Source organism: Brassica napus, chromosome A5 (genome assembly GCF_020379485.1).
Source record: "Brassica napus cultivar Da-Ae chromosome A5, Da-Ae, whole genome shotgun sequence".
NCBI lineage: Eukaryota > Viridiplantae > Streptophyta > Magnoliopsida > Brassicales > Brassicaceae > Brassica > Brassica napus.
Window position 1 is genome coordinate 169,932 of NC_063438.1, and position 22,192 is coordinate 192,123.

A 22,192-nucleotide genomic window follows, 5' to 3' on the forward strand; every position below is an offset into this window, starting at 1 on the left:
ATATTGAACAACACTAAAAAGTGTAAATTTCTCTATATAGAGTATTTACCGAAAACTCAATGTTGTAGGAGTTAACCTACAGATCTGAGAAATTTTTTAAAAAATATGACAATCCTTTTTTAATGCATAAGTGCATCATGAACTCACATAGGAGATGGTCAAAGAGGTTTTAAATATTTATTTTGTCAATTTCTCTAGGAATACATATTTTATAGTGGTTAGTCCACTGATTTAAGCAGTATTTAAAATTTTATTAAGTTAATTATTAAAAAAATTAGAGCGATGTCTATATACTATGAAAATGAGTTTATCATACATTAATAAAAATTTAGAATGTGGTTAGAAAATTTTAAAAAACACTAAAGAGTGTACACTTGAATATATAGAGAACTTACTGAAAACTCAATTTCGTAGAGGTTAACCTAATAACCTTCATATTTTGAGAAAAAATCAAAATTTAAATAAATTTCTGCTACTTATTTCTCAAAGAAAATCGTTTTTTTTTCTTTGATTTAATCAAAAATAGAAAACAAATAAATTTAAAGTTCAAATTTCTATTAGTCTTCAACATATTAATTGTATAGACCTTTCACTAAATACAAAATTTTAGTCTTGTTAATGTATTATTCTTCTATCTTTCATAACTAAATGTGAATAATTGATTTATAATTTGGCTCTCTTTTTCAGAATGCAACTTTATATATGTTATTAAATTAAAGATTACGTTTATTTTTTTGTTAAAGATATGTGTATATATATGTATAAATTTGTAAGACATCACGCAGGATTTTGTTAAAGAAAATTGTTACTCCCTCACATGGGCACATTTATACGAAACCGAAGATGAAAATTGCTGAGAGAGATGATGAATCAATCAACCGATCAATGCAAATTATGTTTGCTTCTTTTACTTTTCTTGATTTTATGCTTTTCAGTTTTTCCTTGTTATAGATTTTACATTTTCATGGTATTGTCTGGATCGATCTACCAATAAACCTTTAAAACAAACACTTAGATTACCATTCATAAAACACAGAGCAAGGTTTTGTTTCGTTTCTCCTACATTGTATCAAACAGAATACTAGAAACACTTTAATCTGTCCAAAAGCACATACAAATAAACCGATAGCCGTACACTCTCGAGTCAATTGTCACTTGGACCGTTCGCCTCTTAGTGCCCTCCGTCTTGCAGCCGACCTGATTGTCTCAATAAGAGGAGCGTCCTCGTCTACAAAATCTCCCTTGTCTTCTTTGTCCGAGCCACCACTGATGGATTCATCCTCATCGCTTCCACTTTCCTCATCAAACAGTCTCTTTCGCTCTGTTTCAGCACGTTTTTTGGGACGTCCCTTTCGTTTTACAGCTACTCCTTCCTTGTCGTCTGTGAAAGAAAATCCCAAACGTCACAAACAATCCATTCAGACATTTTTTTTTCTAATTCAAGTTATGTAGGACTACACTCATTGGCCGGATTTTGATTAAACAATCAGACGATGTCCAAGTGCACATATAACATACCTTGTACATCCTCGGTTTTTAAGCATTTCTCCTCCAATGTTTCTAAGAAGGTAAAGCAAGGACGCCATCCGCTGGGGTCTTCATCTGTATTAACATGCACTATACGCCCCTGAACCTCCCTCTTACTGCTCAGCAACCAAACAAGAACACACAATTCAGGTTATTTTGTTAATCTACTAGCTTCCTACTTACTAGCTCAAAGAATTTGCCAGTCTTACATGTCAATGATGTCCGGCACTGAGAGTCTCGTTGCAAATGGAAGGATAGCAACTTCCAGAAACAACATTTGTTTCGGTGCGTCCCTAAATGCAAACTCAACACCTTCCTTGACCACGCTCAAAATCTCCAGTCTGTGTTTGTTGCGAGCAGCACCAACATACATTCCTGATAGCCGACCAGCAAGCTCCCGGCACACTTGAAGACATTTTTCCACTCTTGATTCTCCACCGTCACAAGAAAGTTCGCTTTCATACCGTTGATATCCCTGCCCAATTATTTAGTGTCAGCAATTTTTCTTCGAATACTAAACTTTGTGTCTTCCTAAAATAATCATCAACGTTCCATATTCTCTGCAAAAAGCTTTACCCTTTTCAAGGATTCCATATAGATACTGGAGATGTCATCTTCTGTTTTCCTTAAGCATGTTATAAGATTCTTTATGACTTCTGTAACACTAGGTCCATGCATAACAAGATGAGATATTATCTCTGGTCCTAGATAGTCCTGCGACAGACAAAAAGAAAAATTACATAGCTTTTGTTTAGAAGACACATCAATCACTACATGGCTAATGACTGATAACTATAATATTTACAGCAGCATGGTCAATGCACTTGGTGATTACCTTCGGCACCACACCACAATTAACCAACTTGCAGGCAGCAATGGCTGCAACATCTCTGTTCGTCTCAGCAACATACTCCTTATTTTCATCCTCCTCATCCGTCTCATCTGTTTCAAAGTCCAGCAAACGTAAGTACGTCACTTGAAAAATCAAGAAATGATCAAAGCAAATCATACTCACCTGATGTGTTAAAAATTTCTTCACAGAGTTTCCAAAATTTCTTGAGAATAACACTCTCTGGACAATATCCTAACATTTCAAGTTTACTAGACTCAAAAGTTGACTTTCTAAAAAGACACCACTCTTCCGCAAGTAAAGCACAAATCTGCAGCATTGAAGTTTTCATTGGTTAGGCGAAAATGACTCATTGCTAGATGACACAAACACATACACTAAAGGACATGTGTCTATTAGATCGGAACGTCAAATCATCTTACCCTGAGAGCTAGCTGATTACCATATTTTCTCGATTCCTCAACTCCATTTAGGAAGTAAGTAAGCTCCGCAAACAGGATATCGCGTTTTGATATAAGGGAAGATAAGGAAGCTTCGGAGACAGTTTCACAATTTACGACGGAGTGCAGAGACCACACCACGTACATATGCATGTTCAGGAGGAGAAAACAGATAACCTAGGCAACCAGCAATCGTTTCATTAGAGATGTGAGGGACAAACAATAAGATATAGTAATAGCTCTAAACGAATTTCCTTGCCCACCTCTTCGTCCAAATTTCTGAAATCATGGAGTGTCATAGCAAGCTCATCGTACATGCTCTCACCAAGAACAGGCTTTAACAACTGAAGCTCATACAACCTTTTCAGATTTACAAGGAGGGAGTATTCATCATTTCCATCCTGCACAGAAAACGGATGTCAGATAGCATCCGTAAAACAGAGTACAAATATAATCGGCAAAGGAAGTAAAACATACCTTGACTTCTTTAATTGCAGAAGTGAGTTTATCGAAAAGCGTATCTTCAAGATCTTTAAGCTTCCCACGGGAAAAATCTTGAAGTTCCCCTTTACTTTCCGACGCACAAAATGTTATAGCCTTAACGCAAGATCTTAGTGCTTCCTTCTCCCCGTTCATGAAAAACGCATCCTTAATTAATCGGACGGCGGCCTTAAAACTCTGAAACAGGGGACAAAATGTAAATTTCACTAAGAGAGGTCGATAACAGGGAAAAGAGCATCCTATATGAAACAAAATGCTTTTAGCCACCTGCTCCTGTCGTTTAAGAGAATAGAGCTCGAGTTTCATAAACATAACAATCTCCACCAGAGATGACACTTTCGCTTTGTCAGCCATGAATTTACGTAGAAGTTGTGGATAGTTCTTCATCATTGCAACCGTTATATCTTTCCTGTTGTTTTCAAACATTTCCTGTTATTCACAGCAATGAAACATCAATGTCACTATTTTCATAATCAAGAACGAAACGGGAGTAACAAAGACTAAAAATGGAACACAGTAGTCCATTTTAGTGCAGTTGTCCCTCATGGTATAGTTCAAGAAAATAATTTTTTTTAAAAAAAAAAAGAGAAATTGGTATATGGACTACTGCTTTTGCGACGTCATATCATCGGCACAATAAGAAAATTTCTCAGAAAGAGCAGAGACAGAATCTTACTCGCTGAGCTTTACTGTGATACTGCTTTCGATTATCCGTTGAAGGGATTATCTTCTCTCCGACAGCCTTTCTGATTGACGCAAACAGAAGTCTGACCAAGTTTGTTGAGTCTTCGTCAGTAGTAGACCCAGTCCGAGGATTCTGATCCAAAAGCATAGAGATGATACACTTCCAGTCCTGCAAGAAAAGCAGCATCGCGAAGATGATACAATAAATGTGCAACAGTGACATAGTAGGTACACAACTGCATAATGAATGTGTAACAGTGTAGGAATTTCTCTTAGACCTACCTTCATGGCCTTCATGTACTCCCAAACATCATCAATTACATAAACGCTTAAGATTGGATCTGTGGAAAACTCCCGTAATATTTGTAACATTCTGAAGATATGGATCTCAGAGGAAGAATCATCATGACCTGAAAATAGGATGTGATAGCTGTGAACCAAGTTGTCACTGAAAAAAAAAATCATAGTGCTCAGAATTTGGCTGATATAAAGGGAAAACCTGTAAGACCGGATGGAGAACTGTTGAACTTTTGTGCGATCAAGTGGTCATACACTAACTCTCCAATGGCACGTCTAATTTCCTGGGGTTGATCAATAAGTAAATCGTACAAAGGGCCAAGGTCGTCATCAGGAATCAGCTGGTGTCTGTAGGACAACAAAAGATCTACATTTAATGCAGGGCATTCCAACATATATATATATATGGTGAAAGGAAAATTATATCGAGGGTAATACCTTAGCAACTGCTTTACAAGCCCTATAGCACAGACAGCTGCAGACAAATCAACATCATCAGCCATCTCGATCATTCGATTGGAAAATCTCTCAGTGAATAGACCAAGAGTGGGGACGTTTTCATCCATCTCATAAAGTTTTCGCAATGCGAGGAGAGAAGCTTTCCTCACTCCGGCAGCCTCCGATAATTGAATACAGAGAGAAGATCAGTGACACAATAACGAATATACATATAATAAATAATCTTGAAGAGAGAAGAAAGGAGCTTACTTTGTCATTAAGCGTCCATCCAAGATACTTTAAGTAGAGATCTTGTAAGAAAAGAGAAGGATAAGAAGAGATCCAAATGCCCAGAGACTGAATGCAAGACATCCTAATATCGGGGTCAACATCTCGATATCGGTGTACAAACAACCTAGAAGAAAAGATGTAATAATGAATTTGGTCAGCAAGGATTACATGTTCGTGAGGGTAAAATGGAAATGGAATCTTCTTACCCAGTGAAAATTTTGCGCATCATGTCCTCCAAAGTAGTAATGTGTTGGTGAGAAAGAGACAACCTTTTGTTGAGGGAGTGAAGAAGAGGGCCGTCAGGTCTTTTCTTGGTTTCAGCATTCAATTGCCTTTGGGTGGTTTCACGGTGGGAACCGAGAGTGTTGGCAACAGAAATAAAGGAAGTGACAAGTTGGAGACCCATAAGCGTGGCAGTATGGCGGTAAACTCGAGGTGGAGTACTGCAATACAAGTAGAAAAACAGGATGAATATATAAAAAAAGTGGGAGTGGGAGTGGGAGGGATAAGGTAGTAAAGAATGAAGAGAAACCATGAGAGTGCGATAATGAAGTCCATGCACTTGTCAAACAAGAGTTTATCAAACAAGGGTCCATTCTGGGAGTCGGTAATTAAGCAATTCCAGAAAGAAACAAGATTTTCTTTGAAGTTCTTGTGTTCCTTCTTTCTAGAAGTATGATAATCTTCAATTTCCCCCTAGAGGCACAATCAAAAGGAGAGAATAATAATAAGGAAAGTTTGTCAATAAAGGAGAAAAGGGGAAAAAGGGAGAGATGATAGTACGGATCTAGCAAGATTAACAAGGGCAACGACAACATCATCGACGTCAGTCTCATCAAGCAGGTCTTCCTTGATGGAGTATTTAGCACCGCAAGCCTAACAAAAAAAAAGGAAGGGATGAGAGAAATGAAGAGGGAGGAAGGGGAAGAGTGAAGGAAAGCACCTGAAAGAGCATGGACAAGAGTTCAGAGGTAGCAAGGTTAGGAGAGTTTTCATATCTTTCAACCCAGATCTTGACGGCTTTAGGAATAAGATCCACCTTCCCTTTCACAACCTCTGTTCAAAACAAATGAGGAGCAGAGATTGATTACTCAAAATGAAAAGGAGGATCTATCTAGCCGAAACGAAGTGAATCTGAGCTAATAGATAAATGAGCCCCAGAGATCTCCTCCTACCTATGAGATTCTGATGGGAAGGAAGGGTGCGACTGCGCTTGGACTGAGGACGGGTTTCCTGGAAATCGTCATCATCGAGCTCAGGGCTCTTCTGGTCTTGGCTGGTGCTCCGCTCCTGTTTCTGATTCTGATTCTCTCCGCCGCCGCTGTTGTCGTCATCCTGATCCTGATCTCTTGTCCTTTTCTACGCAAAAGCAGCGGAGGATTCAATTGGAAACGAAGCATAATAGTAATTAGCTAAAGAGAAAGGGAAGGGGGGAGACTCACAGCGCCTTCCATGGTTCCGGACCCAAATTGTTTCTACCTTAGTTAGGGTTTGCTAACGCGACTGGAATTGGTAAAGTCCTCCTCTCCCTCCCTCCCGCCAATGCCAACAAAATATCCCCTCTCAATTTCTTTTATTTTATTTTATTTTCCCTTTTCAGCTGAGTGTTGGTAACTCTTTTTCCCAATTATGGTGCAACTGTTTCTCACTAGTGAATAATATTAGCGACATTTTGCATTTTCACTAGATCAAATATGCTATCACTATTTACTTCGAATGCTGATAAGTGATAACAGTAACAAACAGGTTTTACATTTTTCTTACATTTTCGATTTTAAAGCAAAATTTTGTATCTTTGCTTTAGTTGAATAGAAACATTGGGATTAACATTTTAAAGCCAAAGCTAAATCGAAACCACCAACGTTGTAGTTCTATGTCTGCCAAAGAAAAAACCAATACATCTTTTTTCATGTCTATAGCTTGATTAACAAATTACAAACAACAATCAACTTTAAAAAAAAAAAGCAAATAATCCAACAAGATACAATATGTTAGTAGCCCTTTACTTCTTTCTTCTGCATCTAAAAAGCGCATAACCAAACCAAATTTATTTAAAACTAATCAACAAAAAAACTCGAACGACACACATGTGTTTGCAATCACAAGACCTTTGAAGTAATAACAATCCCTCGGAAGATTACTAGTCCGACTCTACAAATATCTGCAGTACAAATTTCCAACAACAGTTATTATCCAATTGTGGGGAATCAACAATATCATTGATTTCATTTATGAAAAAATGTGGGAGTTGATGATACCAATGAAAAAGACTGTAAGGAGTACACTAACCTCCATCTCTGGAACAAGCTCGTACGTTTTCTTCTCTCTTGTGTCAAAGGCTGTGATCCCACCTATTTTCTGGACTCCCAGTTTGGAGGCGATCAGGTTCTGTAAATATTTACATACATTCGGTGTTAAAACGTTCCAAAATCGGTGAAGGCCCTTGAGAGCTTTGGAGATGGTCAGTTTTGTCTTACCAATTGGAAATCACTGGAGCCAAATGCCTCAAGCCTTGGTAACATCTGCAAGAGTTTCAACGGTGTGACTTTCTTTCGTACCACACACACAAAAAAAGGTGCAACGGTGAAGCAAAAACACTTCAATTAGTAGTCATGTTTAAGTTTGGGTTCAATGCCCATTGCATAGCCAGTATGTGATTCATAGTTCTGCCACCGAACCGAACATGGTTGAGTGTAATTTAAACGACTAACTACATGGATTTATGGTGACTTTATACTACAAAAGTTTCTAAATGCAATCAATAGGCAGACACAATAGGGGAAAATAGTGTTTAGATAGAATACCAGTTTCTGGAGACCGTTAATTGCAACCGGCTTCTCCATTTGTGATTCATCTTGTAACAGTGAAACCTCGAAGGGTCCCAACTGCCTATCAGTTTGGTTTGTGAGATTCAAGGATGCCTAAGGATATCATTATACGCTCAGTTTAAAAACAATGTATATTCAAATCCAATCTTTTGGGCATTACAAACATTACCGAAAATCAGTGGTATTACCGAAAAGGGTCTATTCAAGTGTATAGCAGTTGGAACCTCCACAACTCTCATATTAATCTCTTTGCGGCTCACTGGCTGAGAAGAAAAAATGTGTTACAGCGAAAGAAGTTTGTTAGATGAGATGAGAAGCTGAAGCTGAAGCATGAGCATACAGATGACGAGTACAAGGACATACAGAGAAATTCATAAACGTGTTTTCACTTGCTGACAGAATAGAGATAATGCATTAGTTTGTTTCCGCTATAATGAAAATTTTTGGATCAAGCAAACGATCTCAGATATATAGAGCAAGGTGGTGAGTATATAGTACTGCTATATAATGATACTAATGCAAAGCGATTTTCCTAGATGTTCTAACTGGAACCAAATCCAAGATTGGCTTCTTATCCAGGGCAAGGCTGTCTGTATGCTTAAACTAATTATTTGATCAGACTTGGTGTCAAAAATGACCACAATAAACAAGGAAGCACATATTCATGTCATGTTTTGTGACATAGTAAAAGATGAAGTAACTTACAGCGCCAAGAATTTGTTGGGTCTGTAAGCGACCAGGTTCACCCAAATTTGTGCGCCATGTAATTTGAAATTTACCGAGGATACTACTTCCCTGGAGTTTGGTTTGGCCAGAAACATCAGCAGATGGGACTAACTTATAGAGATAGTTGTGGATGCCCCCACCAGATCGGATTATAACGGGCGGATTAGGTATTATTCCACCAAGATCACTGACACGCAGAGAGAGAGAGAGAGTCAGTGATTAAGTAAGGATGATAGTCAGTGAAAAGGAGAGAGACCTGGATGGGGGATGTTGTGAGGAAGGGTCATGTAGTCTGAGAGCAGTCCATTGCTTGGCAGGTTCAAAATCAACTTGGTCCATGAAGAGGTTTGCTTTTGTATGGTTCTCAATGCAAGCCTCTAGAAACGTAGTCTCCTTTACAACTCGAACCTGCAAGGCGCAACAATCAGACAAGGCTGGAGAGAGAGAGAGAGAGAGAGATGGGGGTGATAACCTTGGTCCTGACAGAGAGTGGGTTAGCAACGACAAACTTGAAGAACTGGGGAAGGTATTTACGCTCACCATCAGCATCATTGTACAAGGCAGAGCAAACCAAGGTGTGAGCTCCAAGCTCTTTAACATCGTGTTCAACAATGAAGTCATAGCGGCCACCAGTGCGTATGGATTCAACAGGAGACTTGGAGGTATCGAGAAGAAGAATCCTCTGCCTCTCTGTCTGAATCTCCGCCTTGATGGTAACATCCCTGACTTCGGAAGTGGAGCTGTTGTTGACGCTTATATAGCTACAGAACGTCTCTCCCAGATAGATCGCCCCGAATGACTGCGGCAGAAGCAGCAGACCTGAGAGACCGATTGGATCCGTTGGGTGGCTTATGAGGAATCTGTTGCGGTAACTCAGATCGGAGTCGACGCCCTCGGCGGAAGACAAATGGCGTCGGAGCAAGGAGGCGGAAGCGGGATCGTCGGAGAAGTCCTCGCCGGCGAGAAGATCGAAAGGGTCAATGCGGAGGGGAGGGTCGACGTGGAAGGAAGGCTTGCAGAGTCGCATCACCCTGAAGGCGAGCGAGTGCGGTCCCTGCGTCGCGCCGGTGCTCATCCTTTCCGATCTCTTCCGATTTTACCCCTCTCCTTTTCTCTGCTGTTAATAGTCTGTTTTAGTTTTACTACTGCTAATAATAATAAAAAGCCCATAGAATGGAATACTACAATCTCATTCTGGGCTGCCCTCAAAATAAGCAAAACAGGCCCATTGATGTTTAAAACGTCCATATTAAGATCCCCCAGTCACGAAGCCGATACTCGCCGAAGCCGATACTCGCCGTTAAATTCCAATACTCCTCCATCTCTCCACCGCATCGCATCGCATCGCATCGCATCGCCAAAAGTCGCTGACCTCGTTAAACCCCAATCAATGGCATTGGCTGCATTTATTTCTTCTCATCACTTCCTTTTGACACTAATACTAATTATGGTCTAATGCCATTTCGATCTTGCCAAGCTTCACGATGCATCATTTCTCAACGCCGTCGTAAAGTAAAGGTTAACACTTTCACATCTCTTCTCCATTCATGAATCGAAGCTAGAGTCTTTATATTACTGATCAGTCTCTGAATCCGTCCATGGTTGCTTCCTCTCAGGTTTACTGCGTTTGATTACTCCCACCTCCCATGCCAGAAACAAGCATAGACAGTTTACCAGCACTATAAATCTGTTCCAAGTTTACTTCATTCTTTCTTCATATCTCTAGGAGATTGAATTTGATAGAAAATTTGGCATGACAATGCCCGCCTTTGTGTTGAGTTTAGTGTAATGACGAAAAGCATAGCATGAATCTTAGAGCAAAGTCAACATTTTATATACATTTCGATATCTGATTTTGATGAGAAATGAAATGCCTGCTGCTCTTACATTTACCAGAGAATCTCTGCTTAGCTTTTTACTAAGATTATTGTTTGCAGAAACAAGTTAAAGCTGGCACTCACTTCAATATCGAGGGGGACGAGCTTCACTCACGGGTCTCTCTACTTGTTTGTCTGTTTTTAAATTATTTCTTTGTGAAGTTTTTATTCAGCAATCAAAACAAAACAAACACTCCGACACAAATCAAAACCCGACAAATCCACATCTCATGTGCTCTGCCCTTAACAAAAGGTCCACAACCAAACCAACCAATCTTGTCTTTTACCACCTCTATAGCTGTATACCTTTTTCATCCTTTTTTACATCTTAAAGTCTCTCAAGAAACATTCCCAGAGACTCATTCACAGAAAGAAAGAAAGAAAAGCATGGGCGTCTCTCTGTTCGTCGGCTTCACCCTTCTCTCACTCTGTTTGCCCACTTCAACATCCGAGCTTCTACAGTTTCAGCTCTCCACCATATCAGCTGCACCTTCGTTTTTACCCGAAGCGCCTTCTAGTTTCTCAGCTTCACCTCCGGAGGCTACGTCTCCGGATATCTCTCCTCTGTTCCCTACTCCGGGTTCGAGCGAAATGTCTCCTTCTCCGTCAGAATCTTCTGCCATGCCGACAATCCCCTCAAGCCTTAGTCCACCAAACCCAGATGCTGTGGCTCGTGATCCTCTGCTTGACACTTCTCCGGTGGGGTCTCCTCTGCCTGCATCTTCCTCTGTGTCTTTGGTCTGGTCACCACTCTCTCTGCTTCTTGTGTTCCCCATGTTGCTGCTACTACCTTTCTCCAGATTCTCTAGTTAATCACTTAGAAACTGAGAGTAAGGCCCTCTTGACATCATCCTCTGCCAAAAAAACAAAAACAAAAACAATGTATTTTCCTTGTAATTTGATATTATTATTATACCTTTTCTATTAATTGTTCGTATGAAAATTGCTAATGAACTTCAGCCATTTGGCTGGTGCACTTGTTCTACTTGTAACACTTGTGTTTATGGGTCTTGTGCCTCAAAAAGAATCAAAATTGATTGATCCAAATGATAAATAATAAATATCTCACATGTAGCTGTCTGAAACTGTCGCTTGCTTGTTGTGATTGAACAAATAAGACATGCATATTAAGTAGGTAGAGGATAATTACGATAATCCAGGTTACAAAAGAGGACGAAACTAGATGTTTCAATCTTACATAAAAAGAAAAGAGTGGTGAATCAAACACATAAAGAAAGTATTGTACACAGAGGTTACCATGAAGATGGCGCATTTCCATTGTAGAACAGCTTCCCGAGGAACGTGTAGTCGAGATGGAAACCTCTGAGTTTCTTGAGAGACACACTGGGAAGAAGACGTCTCTTGAGACTCAAGTTCTCGTCCTTGAGGGTCTCAACAGTAAGGGAAAGCTGCCTAATGACCTCTCTCTTCTCTTCGTCCTTCTCTAGCAGCTGTCTTTTCAGAGCATCATTCTCTTGGATGAGCTTCAACCTTTCTTGTTCCAGTTTCTTCGAAGTGGAGGAGGCGTCTTCAACAGCTTCTTCTTCGTCGTCAGGGTCTTCAATCTCGGAAAGGGGATCATCAAGGAGCTCGGAAAGGGAGTGGTCGATAGGGGATGATTTAAGGTGATGGAAACGGTGGGCTAAGGAACGGTGAGCACGATAGAAATCGTGGACGAAGGCGATAAGCTCAGGACGTTTCTTGTAGTAAGTCTCGGCACGCTGCGCAAAAGAATCGGCGTTACCACCCTCCTCTATAAGCGACAACATGGCATTGGTCTTGGAATCAAGCTCTGCAAGTGTGGAATGGAGCCATTGAGAATGCTTAGAGGAGGTCGTCGTCGTCGTTGTCTTGTGATGATGACTCTCGAACCACCACCATCTCCTTTTCTCTTCTTCCTCTCCAACCATTTCTTCTTTACCAAAAAAACACTTATCTCTCGTATAGCCTCTCCCCTTCTTATCAGTTTAGTGCGAATAACACAGTAAATCTGTTTTCAAATTTTGAATATCTCTATGTCCGCCCCCTTCCCCCCCTCGATTCGAAATTTACTCTCTCTTTTTTAATTTTTCCAGATTTCACGGCAATCAATACGTATCGTGTATGGATCAAACTCGTAGATTCTCTTGGTCTCATAAGCCCATTAACATAATCTTTTTCCCTCTCCTTAATAAAGCCCATTATACAGAGGCAGTGTTCATTAGACGGAGGCAAAATCCCATACAAATGGGAGATTAATCAATCATAAACTAATAGAGTCAATCCTCTGCTTGCTTACATGTACCCTATCTCTGCCTTCCAGGCCTTCACCATTTGCTTTAGCAGCTTCCGGCACCATGTGAATGAATCATTCCTACATGCTATCTCCGTATTTGGTTGGAAGAGAATATTGTCTTTAGGCCTCATTGTCTAAGCTGTGAGTGTACATAGTTTTGGTAGTCTTGGCAAAGTCCCATACAAATAGAGAGAGACGCAAAACATGAGAAGACAGTAGATTGTACTAATTCTAGAATATGATTTCATCTCTCTGGTCGTTTTTCTTTTTCTTATACAGCATAGCAAGTTTGGTTGGTAGAAATGATACATGTATGTTTCTCCTAGCTTATAGTACATGTAAAAAAGGACTCATCTCATCTCATAGTAGATGTACAAGACATTACAAACAAAGACCTGTTGCCTGCCTGCTACGAAACCAAGCACCCACTATCATCAGTCAACATGATATTATGGATGTGACTTAGCGAAACGTCCCCTGATTCTTGTCCTGGTTTCTGCACGAACCTTGCGTGATTCATATCTGATGTGCTTCTCGTACCTGACAGACATTTTGATCAAACCCCCGCAGTGTCTAATTCGTGTTTCTAAATTAAGAATAATAAATGAGGAAGCAGTTAGGTTAAGAAGATAGTTACCTTCGAGATTTCTTCTTGGCTTTGTAGCGAGAGAGAGCAGAGTTTCTCTCAAGACTGTTGATCTCATGTGTCAACCTTGTCGTAGTAGTACTAGTGGAAACCGGAACCATCACGGGCGATGACTCTTGTTGGTGAGTGCAGCAGCCTCTCTGGTTTACATTATTATCATCTGAATACGGATAATAGTCTTCTTGTTGATCCTCGAACCATTTCAGTCCACTCACCTTTCAAAATTTTGATTTTTGATTTTTTTTAATTTGAGAGACCACCAGAACTGACCAAGAAGCACAGATAATAAACAACAATACCTGAGATTCAAATGTAGAAGAGAACAGATCGTTTCCCGGTTCGAGAAAGAGGAATCCGGTGGTGTCGAGATCAGCATCAAGGGTCTCGTATTTGAGACAACTAGGCTCGGATCTCGAGAGTTCACGGAGCTGTCTGATCATCTCCTCTTTGTGTCTCCCGCAGGTGGCGTGGCGATTCTACGAGAGAGAGACAAATAAATTTTCAAAAACAGTTTTTATTTTATTTATAAAGAAGCATATGATATATACCTTAGGGAGGGGAGGAACATCCATGGCCCGGTAATTGTGACTCGAGCCGTCGGAAGCAACGAGATCGTTAAGGCTAACGATCTGCGGAGGGGTCTGCTCCGATCCTCCTCCGGGATGAGGAAGGAACAGAGCTTTGTCAGTGAGGTCATCGAGGCCCACGAGTGCCAGTAGCTCTGTCACCGAAGGACACCCCGAAAACCCTTCCAAGGGTCTGCGGCTGTGAAGCGAGGACGCGGAGGTGTGGTGTTGCCAGTCGCAGTTCTGGCATAGCACTGAGCTTTCTGTGTCGCAGAACACGGCAGAGGGAGAGTCGTCGCACGAGTCGCAGAGAAGTGACCTGAAGTGTTTCGAGAACAGCTGGTTCGTTACGTGGACTTGATTGTCGCAGGCGAGACAGAGCTTGGCTGAGTCTGCCTTGCAGTAGACGAGAGCCACCGAGGACTCGCAATAGTCGCAGGTGCGATGGTTCTGAAGATGGGTTCCTTCTTCTTCTTCTTTTTCCATTTGTGGAGACCGTAAGGCTCTCTGTTTGCCTGTGGTAGAGATGAAGAAGGAGAAAGAAAGAATCTTCAACCTCTTCTTCTTCTTCTTCTTTCGGATCTGATATTTTTTTTGAAGGAAATGCGATATTTTCTTCCTAATTGGTAGCTTTTTATTTCTCGTGTACAAGTCACAACCAAGTGACGTTTACAGTGACGCCCATTTCTTTTGACAAGTCAACTTTTCTTGGGCAATAAGCTAATCTGCATACAGTGGAACACACACTCTCTCCTGCTTCCCGTGACCTCAAAAGGTGGACGACCCCCCTACCTTTTTACCCACTCTCTGGATTAGTCTACCATATGTTAATATTCAAACATATTAAAAGACAAAAAATATATATATATATATATTTAAGCTCTAAAAAGAAGAAAAAGAGTAATTAGAGGCTTTGATCGATCGGTGGCTTATGTTAATGTTTATTTAGCTTGAGTTAAAGCTCTAATTCATAAATAACTCGAAAATATTATTATCAATCACGTATTAAATTTAACTTTCTGATTTAAAGGTTGAATTATTATGTATTATGTTTGAGTTAAAAACTTGAGTTACATTCTTTACAAAATTGTTAAATCAAAACTTAACTCAAGATATCATGAGTGTCATTTTTCAGAGTTACAATTTTCACTAATTTTAAAACTTCCAATTATATAAGTTATTCTTATTTCATTTGATTTATTTTCTTAGTGATATTGAAACAAATAATATTATGAGTAGTTATAGGAATTTTAAAAATATATATATATATTGCAACTTACTTTCTGTCAAATTTTTACCTTTTACATATTAATAATAAAAATTATTATAATTTATTTATTTTTGAACTAGGTTAATATTCTTATGTTACATTTTTTACTTTATTAAAAAATACTATACTGCAATTTATATATATAGATATCAGCCTTTAGTAAAATAGTAAATCTTATTTTTAATTCAAATTTACTACATAAATTTACAGTTTTAACACTTATTGTTTACATCAAATTATAATATATACTATAACTCAACTTTAATTTTACATGTCATCGTCATCGGTTGGAGCCAAATTAAAGAACTGAAGAAAAATATTAGTCTAGAAAAAAGTAATACTAGAAAATTCCCAAACATCGTGGCCAAATAGGGACGATAGAGAAGGAAAGCTCGTTGTTGTTTGTTACAGTGTTGTCGATTTGATGGATATTTTAAAAACACGGCAAAAATAAACAAACATAAATAAAAGACTTTGCCACGTTACCGACATAGCTAGAATGCTCGAAAGTGAGCTCATTTTTTGTTTCTTTCGTTTGAATGATACTACTAGACGAATTGGAACGGATCCCACAATATTAAAAGATAAAAACTCAATGCACAATTTTATCAACTCCACTAAAACCTTATCGCTCCTCAATTAGTTCATCATCTTAATTTGTTGTCTACGTCGATGCAACTAATTAATTAGACTTTTCTCTCGAATATAACTAAACCATGACTGATTGATTGACCTAGTTAGCTCGAAACATGAGTGAAAACACTATCTCGAACATATCAGCGATACATGATAATCTCTGTCAAACTTCATCTCCATTAAGACAACGTGCGTACTCCTCTTGATGAACACTGACACATATGCAGCGATCCATAATCTAGGTTTGCCTTTGCTTACTTTGTATTATGGTTCAAAACTAATGTTACTTAAGTTTATTATCATTCAAACAATGTATATACGACTTTAACAGTATTTATAAAATTAAAAATTAACAAGAAGTATTTTAGGTCATATCATTTAGGTAGTATTTTACTGTTGTGCTTATTTGTGTTGTTAGATTTGTTTATTCCGTTCGTTAATCAAATTCACTCTTCATGTCCCTATAATTAATGCAGCCAGTGCTTGAAGTTTTTGAATGTGATCTTGTTGAGACATGTGGTACTACATCTCGCATGTCTGATGTGAATTGCACCTCTCTTTGTACTAAATCCAGCTGATTCGTAATCTTATGATAATTGATTACACTATACTTGCTCCGTGTCAACTAATAATTGCCAATCTGCCGGAGCATTATAATCTTCCTATAGATGCATGCATAGTTCTATAACATTTCTATTCATGATGCCAGTACTTAAAATTAAGACATCCGTGTATAATTTAAACTTAGATAAATATATCATTCACGAGATGACATAATAAATGAGTGGAGGTTGTATCTATATGTAAGAGAACTAATAGTAATCACAACCAATATGGCTTTGGAGTCCTTAAGCATCTGCTTGAGCGAGCCATCCACGTGAAAGGAGATCGATGATGCCTTTAGCTGAACCGACGTACCTCCCCCTGTCAAAACTGCCGGCAATAACCGAAGGCTCTGAAGTAGGGTCGTTCCATGTCTCGGACTTGTGGGTCCTTGGTCAAGCTCATGGATTGCATGCAGAGCTCGCCGCGAGCTCGTAGAATAGAGTCTTGATGGTATGACACATGCAACACGAGCTCTTCGTGAATTTACTGCCATTTTCGTCGACGCCAGATCTCTTACCCGTTTCATCGATTAAGAAATATTAGAAGCAACATGGCCCACAAAGAAAACTTGGGTTAATTGATGCTGAACCCAAGGTTTACATTGCGGTGTTTTCTAATGTCATATTTTCATGCTTTTTGTTCAACTTGTAATTTGATAATGTATTTATGCGTATTATGTGGTTGGAGAATGGAGAATACTACTAGAAACTAAACTGAAACTGAATGTTGTATCATTCCACTTTGGTGAATACTAATATTCGCACGAGCTTTCCTTACTTTTTTAAAATGGACCACTTTATAAGTGATCATCGAGATTCTGTCTATATATTCTTTTGGGTCTCATGTATAATAGCGGCAACAAGTGAACGATGTGGTTCTTACGTCTTACACGTCCTATACACAACTTCTGATTATATTCTCTCCCAACTCCCAAGATCCCAAGTAGTTGGAGGCCAAAAAAAGTTGTTCCATATATCTTGTAAAGCCCCTTCTACTTTTCTTATTTCCCTTCGGCCTTTTGAACTCAAGAGAATCACATTTTCAGAAAATCTCAAAAGTCTATTTTGAAGGCTTTTACTCACTTTGGTTCGATAACTTTGAAGTATTCCTAATCGTTCCATCGTGGTAACTTTAAGAAACTATACGGAAATAATGATGCTTTATAATAAGAAAACGAGAGATTCTCAAGAAAAGAAAACTAATGATTTCTTGTAGCGATCATGATATATTCACGTTGGACCGTGAAAGATCTTCTATTCTCTTACTCAAGTTGCTTTAGTCACATTTAGGCCATCATTGATATCTTAAGCATTGCCCAATTTATCCTTCTCTCAACTTTTCAGGGTGGAAACTGAGTCTATGATAGCATATATTCAAAACAATTGGAATATATATGCTCCATATATTGGCAATAACTATGAAAAAACACCCTCTAATAAATGTACGCTTTAGACCCTAATCCTATCTACCAATGAATCTGCGTTGTTAGATCAATGTGTGCTAATTAATATGCCTATTTAATTAGTTAAATTACAATAACCAGAATACGAGTTCATGTGGTTAATTAGCAAGTCACTTATAATTTAACGTCGGATATTTTCCCTAGTAGTAACATATTTTTTAAAAAAGTGATTTATACAATGTATCACAATTTTGTAAATTTTTAAATAAAAACTTGGAAATTACATAATCATATAGTATCTTCTTGTTGAATAGCCAATATGAATACTCTCATCTTTTATATTGTTATGTGAATATGATGCATAAATATAGAGTAGATACTTGTAACTTTGTAAGCATTTCAATCCTAAACTAAAATTGTGAATGGAAACCCATGATAATAGTATTATCAGAACTCATGTCGTCGTGAACAGAAAAAAAAAGTTGATGTTGTTGTCCGTTGTATTTCCCGTAGTTTTTTTTTTGACCAACGAGATATGGGAAGTCTTGTCGATCTTGGAGACCCAAATTATTAGTGTCGCAAACAACAAAACTAAAAGAAAAATTAACATCTGTTGAATACTCTTTTCATTAGCATAAACAGAGATTTTTATTTTTATTTTTTGGTAACCATAAACAGAGATTTATACGTACATCAACATACACCAGTTGATTAACTAGACTGAAACATGAAGAAACACAAAAGTAAGATACATATATGTGATATGACAGAAGAAAATCGCACACCCTAGCTATAAGGGTTTTTATTGTCACGAAGGATCTCTGATTGGTCCAGTTAGCTAGTAAAGGAGAGACTGATAAGGTTTGATCAAGGGGACGAGAGAGCCACTAAGGTGAAGGGACATGACTTCATTGGTGGAACCAACGAGCTTGCCACCTACGAAGACAGCTGGTACCGCCGTGGAGCAGCCTATCCGGAGAAGAGCCTTCTCGATCTCACGGCAGTCGGGGTCGGTGTCAATTTCGTGGACCGTTGGTTGAACCCTAAGGTCACGGAACAGGATCTGAACGGCGTAGCAGAGACAACATGAGCTCTTCGTGATGATCACCACTCCTCTTTCTGACGACATTCTCATCACCTTGTCCATGAGATCTGATGTCTAGCTAGGTTTTAGTTAAGTTTTTTATTGTCTTATCGATGTATGTGTTTGTTTGGTTTGCGTTTGTAAAATGCTTGAAATCTGCTTCGCTATTTATAGCAAGTTCGTGAATAAATCTTTACTCTTATTTTGAACCAAAAGAAAAAAAAATCTTTAGATTCTTATTTTTTTATTTATTTTTATTATTTTTTGGTTAGAAAGAACATTCAAAAAGTTATTATGAATATTATGATAAAATATCAGAAAGTAAAGATAAATATCACAATTACAAAAAAGAAGAAGATAAATATCAGATGCCTAACAGAAAAAAAAAAAAAAGCTAAAATGACGGCCATTTGAGTGTTTTCTTCTTCTTTATATTCTCTTTGATTGTGCCCGAGTTGTACACATTACTATAGAGTATAGAGCAGGGCTGCAGTTGTTGTTAAAAAAAAAAAGAGCAGGGCTGCAGTTGTTTGGATCGTCACTTAACCGTTGATGGGTTGTTCTATACCATTCGAAACATTGTTATTAACTTCACATTTTTATGGGGTCAATCGTGAATAATATCTGACACTGCACGTCGCATATATGGGTTTGTGTGTGTTTTCTGCATGGCCTGGCCCGCGATATTTTTTCGGATCAAACAATTTGTTAAAATTTGAGTAAGCCGTTTGCCTAAACCGGTATGCATACCAATTTAAGAAGATTAGCGTTTTACTAGCTAGCTCGCTCGTACGTGCCGTATGATTCTGAAACGTACCAGCTAGATAGCTCGTACGTACCGTATGTATTCTCTTGACAAATCTCCTTTGATCGATGATTGAATCTTTGCGCCAAAGAATGTTAAAATGAAAGAAGATTCGAGCTCTTTCGGTAAGAAAACTACACACACACATATTTTTTTGTTAAATTGTAAATATCATAGATGAAAGAAAGATTTTACAGAGTAAAGATCTTAGTTCTGAACCACCTTAGCAAAAAAGAATAAAAACAAGATGGATCAACATGAAACCTAGAAGATATAACTAAGCCATCGCTAAGCTAATCTTGTCTCAGCCACAAAACCATTAAAGGTTTGAAAAGTTTGTTGTGTCTCCTTGATTAAATGATGTTTTTTATCTCCCTGTTGATTCCCTGTAACACAATGGATGGTGGCACACACACACATATATATATATATATAGCAAAATACAATATGATTCTGAAACGTACAACTTGCCAAAAGAATATTGATTCGTTTCTTTATTTTTTCTTATTTTCTTAATTCTCTTTCTTCTTATATTACTCATCTCTTCTTTCCAAATGTCCCTATTGCCGGAAGCACGAGTCGTACGCTTAGATCCCACGCATGAGCTAGTTATGGGCTGCTTTATTCCAATTGTTTTATGGGAGTAGCTTTTCATGTGCTTGCATAGTTCTGTTTTATTCAAGCGATGCTGTTATGCATAGTTCGATATTCATTTGTATATCGTTCAGTTATTCAAGGGATACAGTTTTGTTTTGTCCAATCATCAGAAGATATATTGCTAACTTATTCGGTTTTCATTTACCTTATAAAGTTATGTTATAATTGATTAGATGGTCCGTATCAACTAATAATTAACTAATCTCCCGGAGCATGGTCTTCTCTGGTTTTTGTTGGGGGCAAACTCAAATGCATAATCTTCTTATATATATGCATGCATGGTTCTATAACATTTTATTTCATAGTGCCAGCATTTAAGACACATCCCCACAATGTATAGTTTAAAGTTTAAACTTATATATATAAATATATCATGGATCACGATATGCAAGCGAATTAACAGTAATTAATCACAACCAAATTGCTTTGGAGTCCTTTAGCATTTGCTTGAGCGAGCCATTCACGTGGAAGGAGATGATGTCTTTAGCTGAGCCGACGTACCTCCCACCTATGAAAACCGCCGGGACAGCCTGAGTAGAGCCGGAGGCCCCAAAGAGGGCTTGTTCCATGTCTCGGCCTTGTGGGTCCTTGTCGAGTTCATGGACCGCAGGACTTGCCCCTAGCTCGTAGAAGAGAGTCTTGATGCTATGACACATGCAACACGAGCTCTTCGTGAATATCACTGCCGCTTTCTTCGATGCCAGATCCCTTACTCGTTCCATTGATCAAGAAAAATGTTAGAAGTAACAATGGAGTAACCTTGGATTAGTTGGTGTTGAACAAGCGCCTGGTATTTATAGTCCCTTGTTTGCTAGATTTTGGTTATTTTAAATCCCAGGATAAAACATACTATACTATTATATAACTTTTTTATAGAAAAGGTATATAACTACTCTATGACCAAAAAAACACGTCTAGTAAATTCTAAGAAAATATACCAAAATAAATTACCCCCTATATTATGTTTTTTTTTCTGAAAGGAAAATGTAATTAAAAGGCTAGCCAAGCATATCTTCTCTGAAATAAATTACCCCTTATATTATGTTTTTTTCTGCAACAACCCCCTATATTATGTATTTCAGGTTTTATATGTTTAAACGTTACATAAAGCAGGTGTGTCTGCGACGACAGGCAGCAGCATCACATAGCCTTACCATTTATTTATTCATTTGTTTAGAATTATTTAACGCTTGCTTTTTTTTTATAGTTAATTAAACATGTAATCTAATTTTGAGTTTTATAAAGTTTAGAGTGTCTATAAAAGCAAAATGTTGGTGTGGACCGGTGTAGTGTGTCATCTTTGTTGAAATTCGGACATCACAAGTTTTTCCGTTCTTATTTTTTTTTGTCATCTGGTGGATTAATATTAAAACTTAAACTGGAAGTACACAAAACTGGCAAAGGTATGAAAACCCTTCCAGAGCCAACAGCCAGCATAGTAGACAGTACTATCTGGAATCAAGAAAAGGACCAAGACAACAACTGATAAAGAAGGGAACAAGATCAGAAGAAACTTTTGGAGTTAAAAACAAGTATCAAGAATGAGAAGCCACGATGATGGAAGCCGGAATGAGAGAGAAAGCGATGATGGTCTAAATTATTAGGGTGATAGCAAAGCTCCAACAACAGTTCCGATACGGAACTACGAGCACCAGCCACTCAAGAACAAGCTTCAACTGAGGGAAGCTACAAGATAACTGATCTTCACCCGAGCAGCCGACGAAGAAAAACTCGGTTTACAATCAAACTACTCAAAGACCAATCGCGATTGAGCTAAAGCTCCACA

General features: G+C 38.4%; 7 protein-coding genes across 7 annotated transcripts; 1 reads left to right on the plus strand and 6 right to left on the minus strand.

Annotated features, from left to right (window-relative positions):
* Positions 1-991: 991 nt before the first annotated feature.
* LOC106450401 (sister-chromatid cohesion protein 3-like) lies at positions 992-6,632 on the minus strand. Its single transcript, XM_048781182.1, has 21 exons — positions 6,471-6,632; positions 6,204-6,387; positions 5,972-6,084; positions 5,812-5,904; positions 5,561-5,724; positions 5,235-5,471; positions 5,008-5,152; positions 4,738-4,916; positions 4,502-4,647; positions 4,285-4,412; positions 3,995-4,171; positions 3,586-3,747; positions 3,295-3,495; positions 3,081-3,218; positions 2,800-2,994; positions 2,543-2,687; positions 2,363-2,469; positions 2,104-2,241; positions 1,737-2,002; positions 1,519-1,643; positions 992-1,381 (listed from the first exon to the last, which is right to left on the minus strand). Exons 1-21 carry the CDS (start codon positions 6,480-6,482, stop codon positions 1,152-1,154), a joined length of 3,285 nt encoding a protein of 1,094 aa, XP_048637139.1. The 5' UTR covers positions 6,483-6,632; the 3' UTR covers positions 992-1,151.
* A 244-nt stretch (positions 6,633-6,876) lies between these two features.
* LOC106450402 (trafficking protein particle complex subunit 13) lies at positions 6,877-9,723 on the minus strand. The gene is made up of 8 exons (XM_013892048.3): positions 9,055-9,723; positions 8,839-8,990; positions 8,562-8,769; positions 8,045-8,119; positions 7,833-7,949; positions 7,506-7,550; positions 7,318-7,416; positions 6,877-7,189 (listed from the first exon to the last, which is right to left on the minus strand). Exons 1-8 carry the CDS (start codon positions 9,655-9,657, stop codon positions 7,169-7,171), a joined length of 1,320 nt encoding a protein of 439 aa, XP_013747502.2. The 5' UTR covers positions 9,658-9,723; the 3' UTR covers positions 6,877-7,168.
* Positions 9,724-10,846: 1,123 nt separating this feature from the next.
* On the plus strand, positions 10,847-11,529 carry LOC106450403 (classical arabinogalactan protein 26-like). Its single transcript, XM_048781184.1, has one exon. The coding sequence runs from the start codon at positions 10,847-10,849 to the stop codon at positions 11,270-11,272; it is 426 nt and encodes a 141-aa protein (XP_048637141.1). The 3' UTR covers positions 11,273-11,529.
* A 35-nt stretch (positions 11,530-11,564) lies between these two features.
* Positions 11,565-12,741, minus strand: LOC106450404 (protein NETWORKED 3C-like). The gene has a single exon (XM_013892050.3). The coding sequence runs from the start codon at positions 12,367-12,369 to the stop codon at positions 11,713-11,715; it is 657 nt and encodes a 218-aa protein (XP_013747504.2). The 5' UTR covers positions 12,370-12,741; the 3' UTR covers positions 11,565-11,712.
* Positions 12,742-12,954: 213 nt separating this feature from the next.
* Positions 12,955-14,570, minus strand: LOC106394379 (zinc finger protein CONSTANS-LIKE 13-like). Its single transcript, XM_048781183.1, has 4 exons — positions 13,929-14,570; positions 13,680-13,856; positions 13,372-13,595; positions 12,955-13,274 (listed from the first exon to the last, which is right to left on the minus strand). The coding sequence occupies exons 1-4, from the start codon at positions 14,430-14,432 to the stop codon at positions 13,184-13,186; spliced, it is 996 nt and encodes a 331-aa protein (XP_048637140.1). The 5' UTR covers positions 14,433-14,570; the 3' UTR covers positions 12,955-13,183.
* A 3,923-nt stretch (positions 14,571-18,493) lies between these two features.
* On the minus strand, positions 18,494-19,097 carry LOC106450407 (glutaredoxin-C13-like). The gene has a single exon (XM_013892053.3). The coding sequence runs from the start codon at positions 19,005-19,007 to the stop codon at positions 18,699-18,701; it is 309 nt and encodes a 102-aa protein (XP_013747507.1). The 5' UTR covers positions 19,008-19,097; the 3' UTR covers positions 18,494-18,698.
* A 1,559-nt stretch (positions 19,098-20,656) lies between these two features.
* On the minus strand, positions 20,657-21,739 carry LOC106450408 (putative glutaredoxin-C12). The gene has a single exon (XM_013892055.3). It carries the CDS (start codon positions 21,126-21,128, stop codon positions 20,817-20,819), a length of 312 nt encoding a protein of 103 aa, XP_013747509.2. The 5' UTR covers positions 21,129-21,739; the 3' UTR covers positions 20,657-20,816.
* Between the last annotated feature and the right edge of the window lie 453 nt (positions 21,740-22,192).

Bases quoted from the DNA above. Each gene is read 5' to 3' on its own strand.
- LOC106450403 (XM_048781184.1), top strand. From the start codon at position 10,847: ATGGGCGTCTCTCTGTTCGTCGGCTTCACCCTTCTCTCACTCTGTTTG.
- LOC106450402 (XM_013892048.3), bottom strand. From the start codon at position 9,657: ATGAGCACCGGCGCGACGCAGGGACCGCACTCGCTCGCCTTCAGGGTG. The intron at 8,770-8,838 runs GTCTCTCTCCTT...TCTGCGTGTCAG, and splicing joins TCACAACATCCCCCATCCAG to TGATCTTGGTGGAATAATAC. The intron at 7,950-8,044 runs GTAATACCACTG...TGATATCCTTAG, and splicing joins ACTTGAATAGACCCTTTTCG to GCATCCTTGAATCTCACAAA.
- LOC106450407 (XM_013892053.3), bottom strand. From the start codon at position 19,007: ATGGACAAGGTGATGAGAATGTCGTCAGAAAGAGGAGTGGTGATCATC.
- LOC106450404 (XM_013892050.3), bottom strand. From the start codon at position 12,369: ATGGTTGGAGAGGAAGAAGAGAAAAGGAGATGGTGGTGGTTCGAGAGT.
- LOC106394379 (XM_048781183.1), bottom strand. From the start codon at position 14,432: ATGGAAAAAGAAGAAGAAGAAGGAACCCATCTTCAGAACCATCGCACC. The intron at 13,596-13,679 runs GTATTGTTGTTT...AAATTTTGAAAG, and splicing joins CTTCTACATTTGAATCTCAG to GTGAGTGGACTGAAATGGTT. The intron at 13,275-13,371 runs GTAACTATCTTC...AATGTCTGTCAG, and splicing joins GCCAAGAAGAAATCTCGAAG to GTACGAGAAGCACATCAGAT.
- LOC106450401 (XM_048781182.1), bottom strand. The intron at 5,153-5,234 runs GTAAGAAGATTC...CTTTTCTTCTAG, and splicing joins ATGCGCAAAATTTTCACTGG to GTTGTTTGTACACCGATATC. The intron at 4,413-4,501 runs GTTTTCCCTTTA...TCCTATTTTCAG, and splicing joins TTCTCCATCCGGTCTTACAG to GTCATGATGATTCTTCCTCT.
- LOC106450408 (XM_013892055.3), bottom strand. From the start codon at position 21,128: ATGGAACGAGTAAGGGATCTGGCATCGAAGAAAGCGGCAGTGATATTC.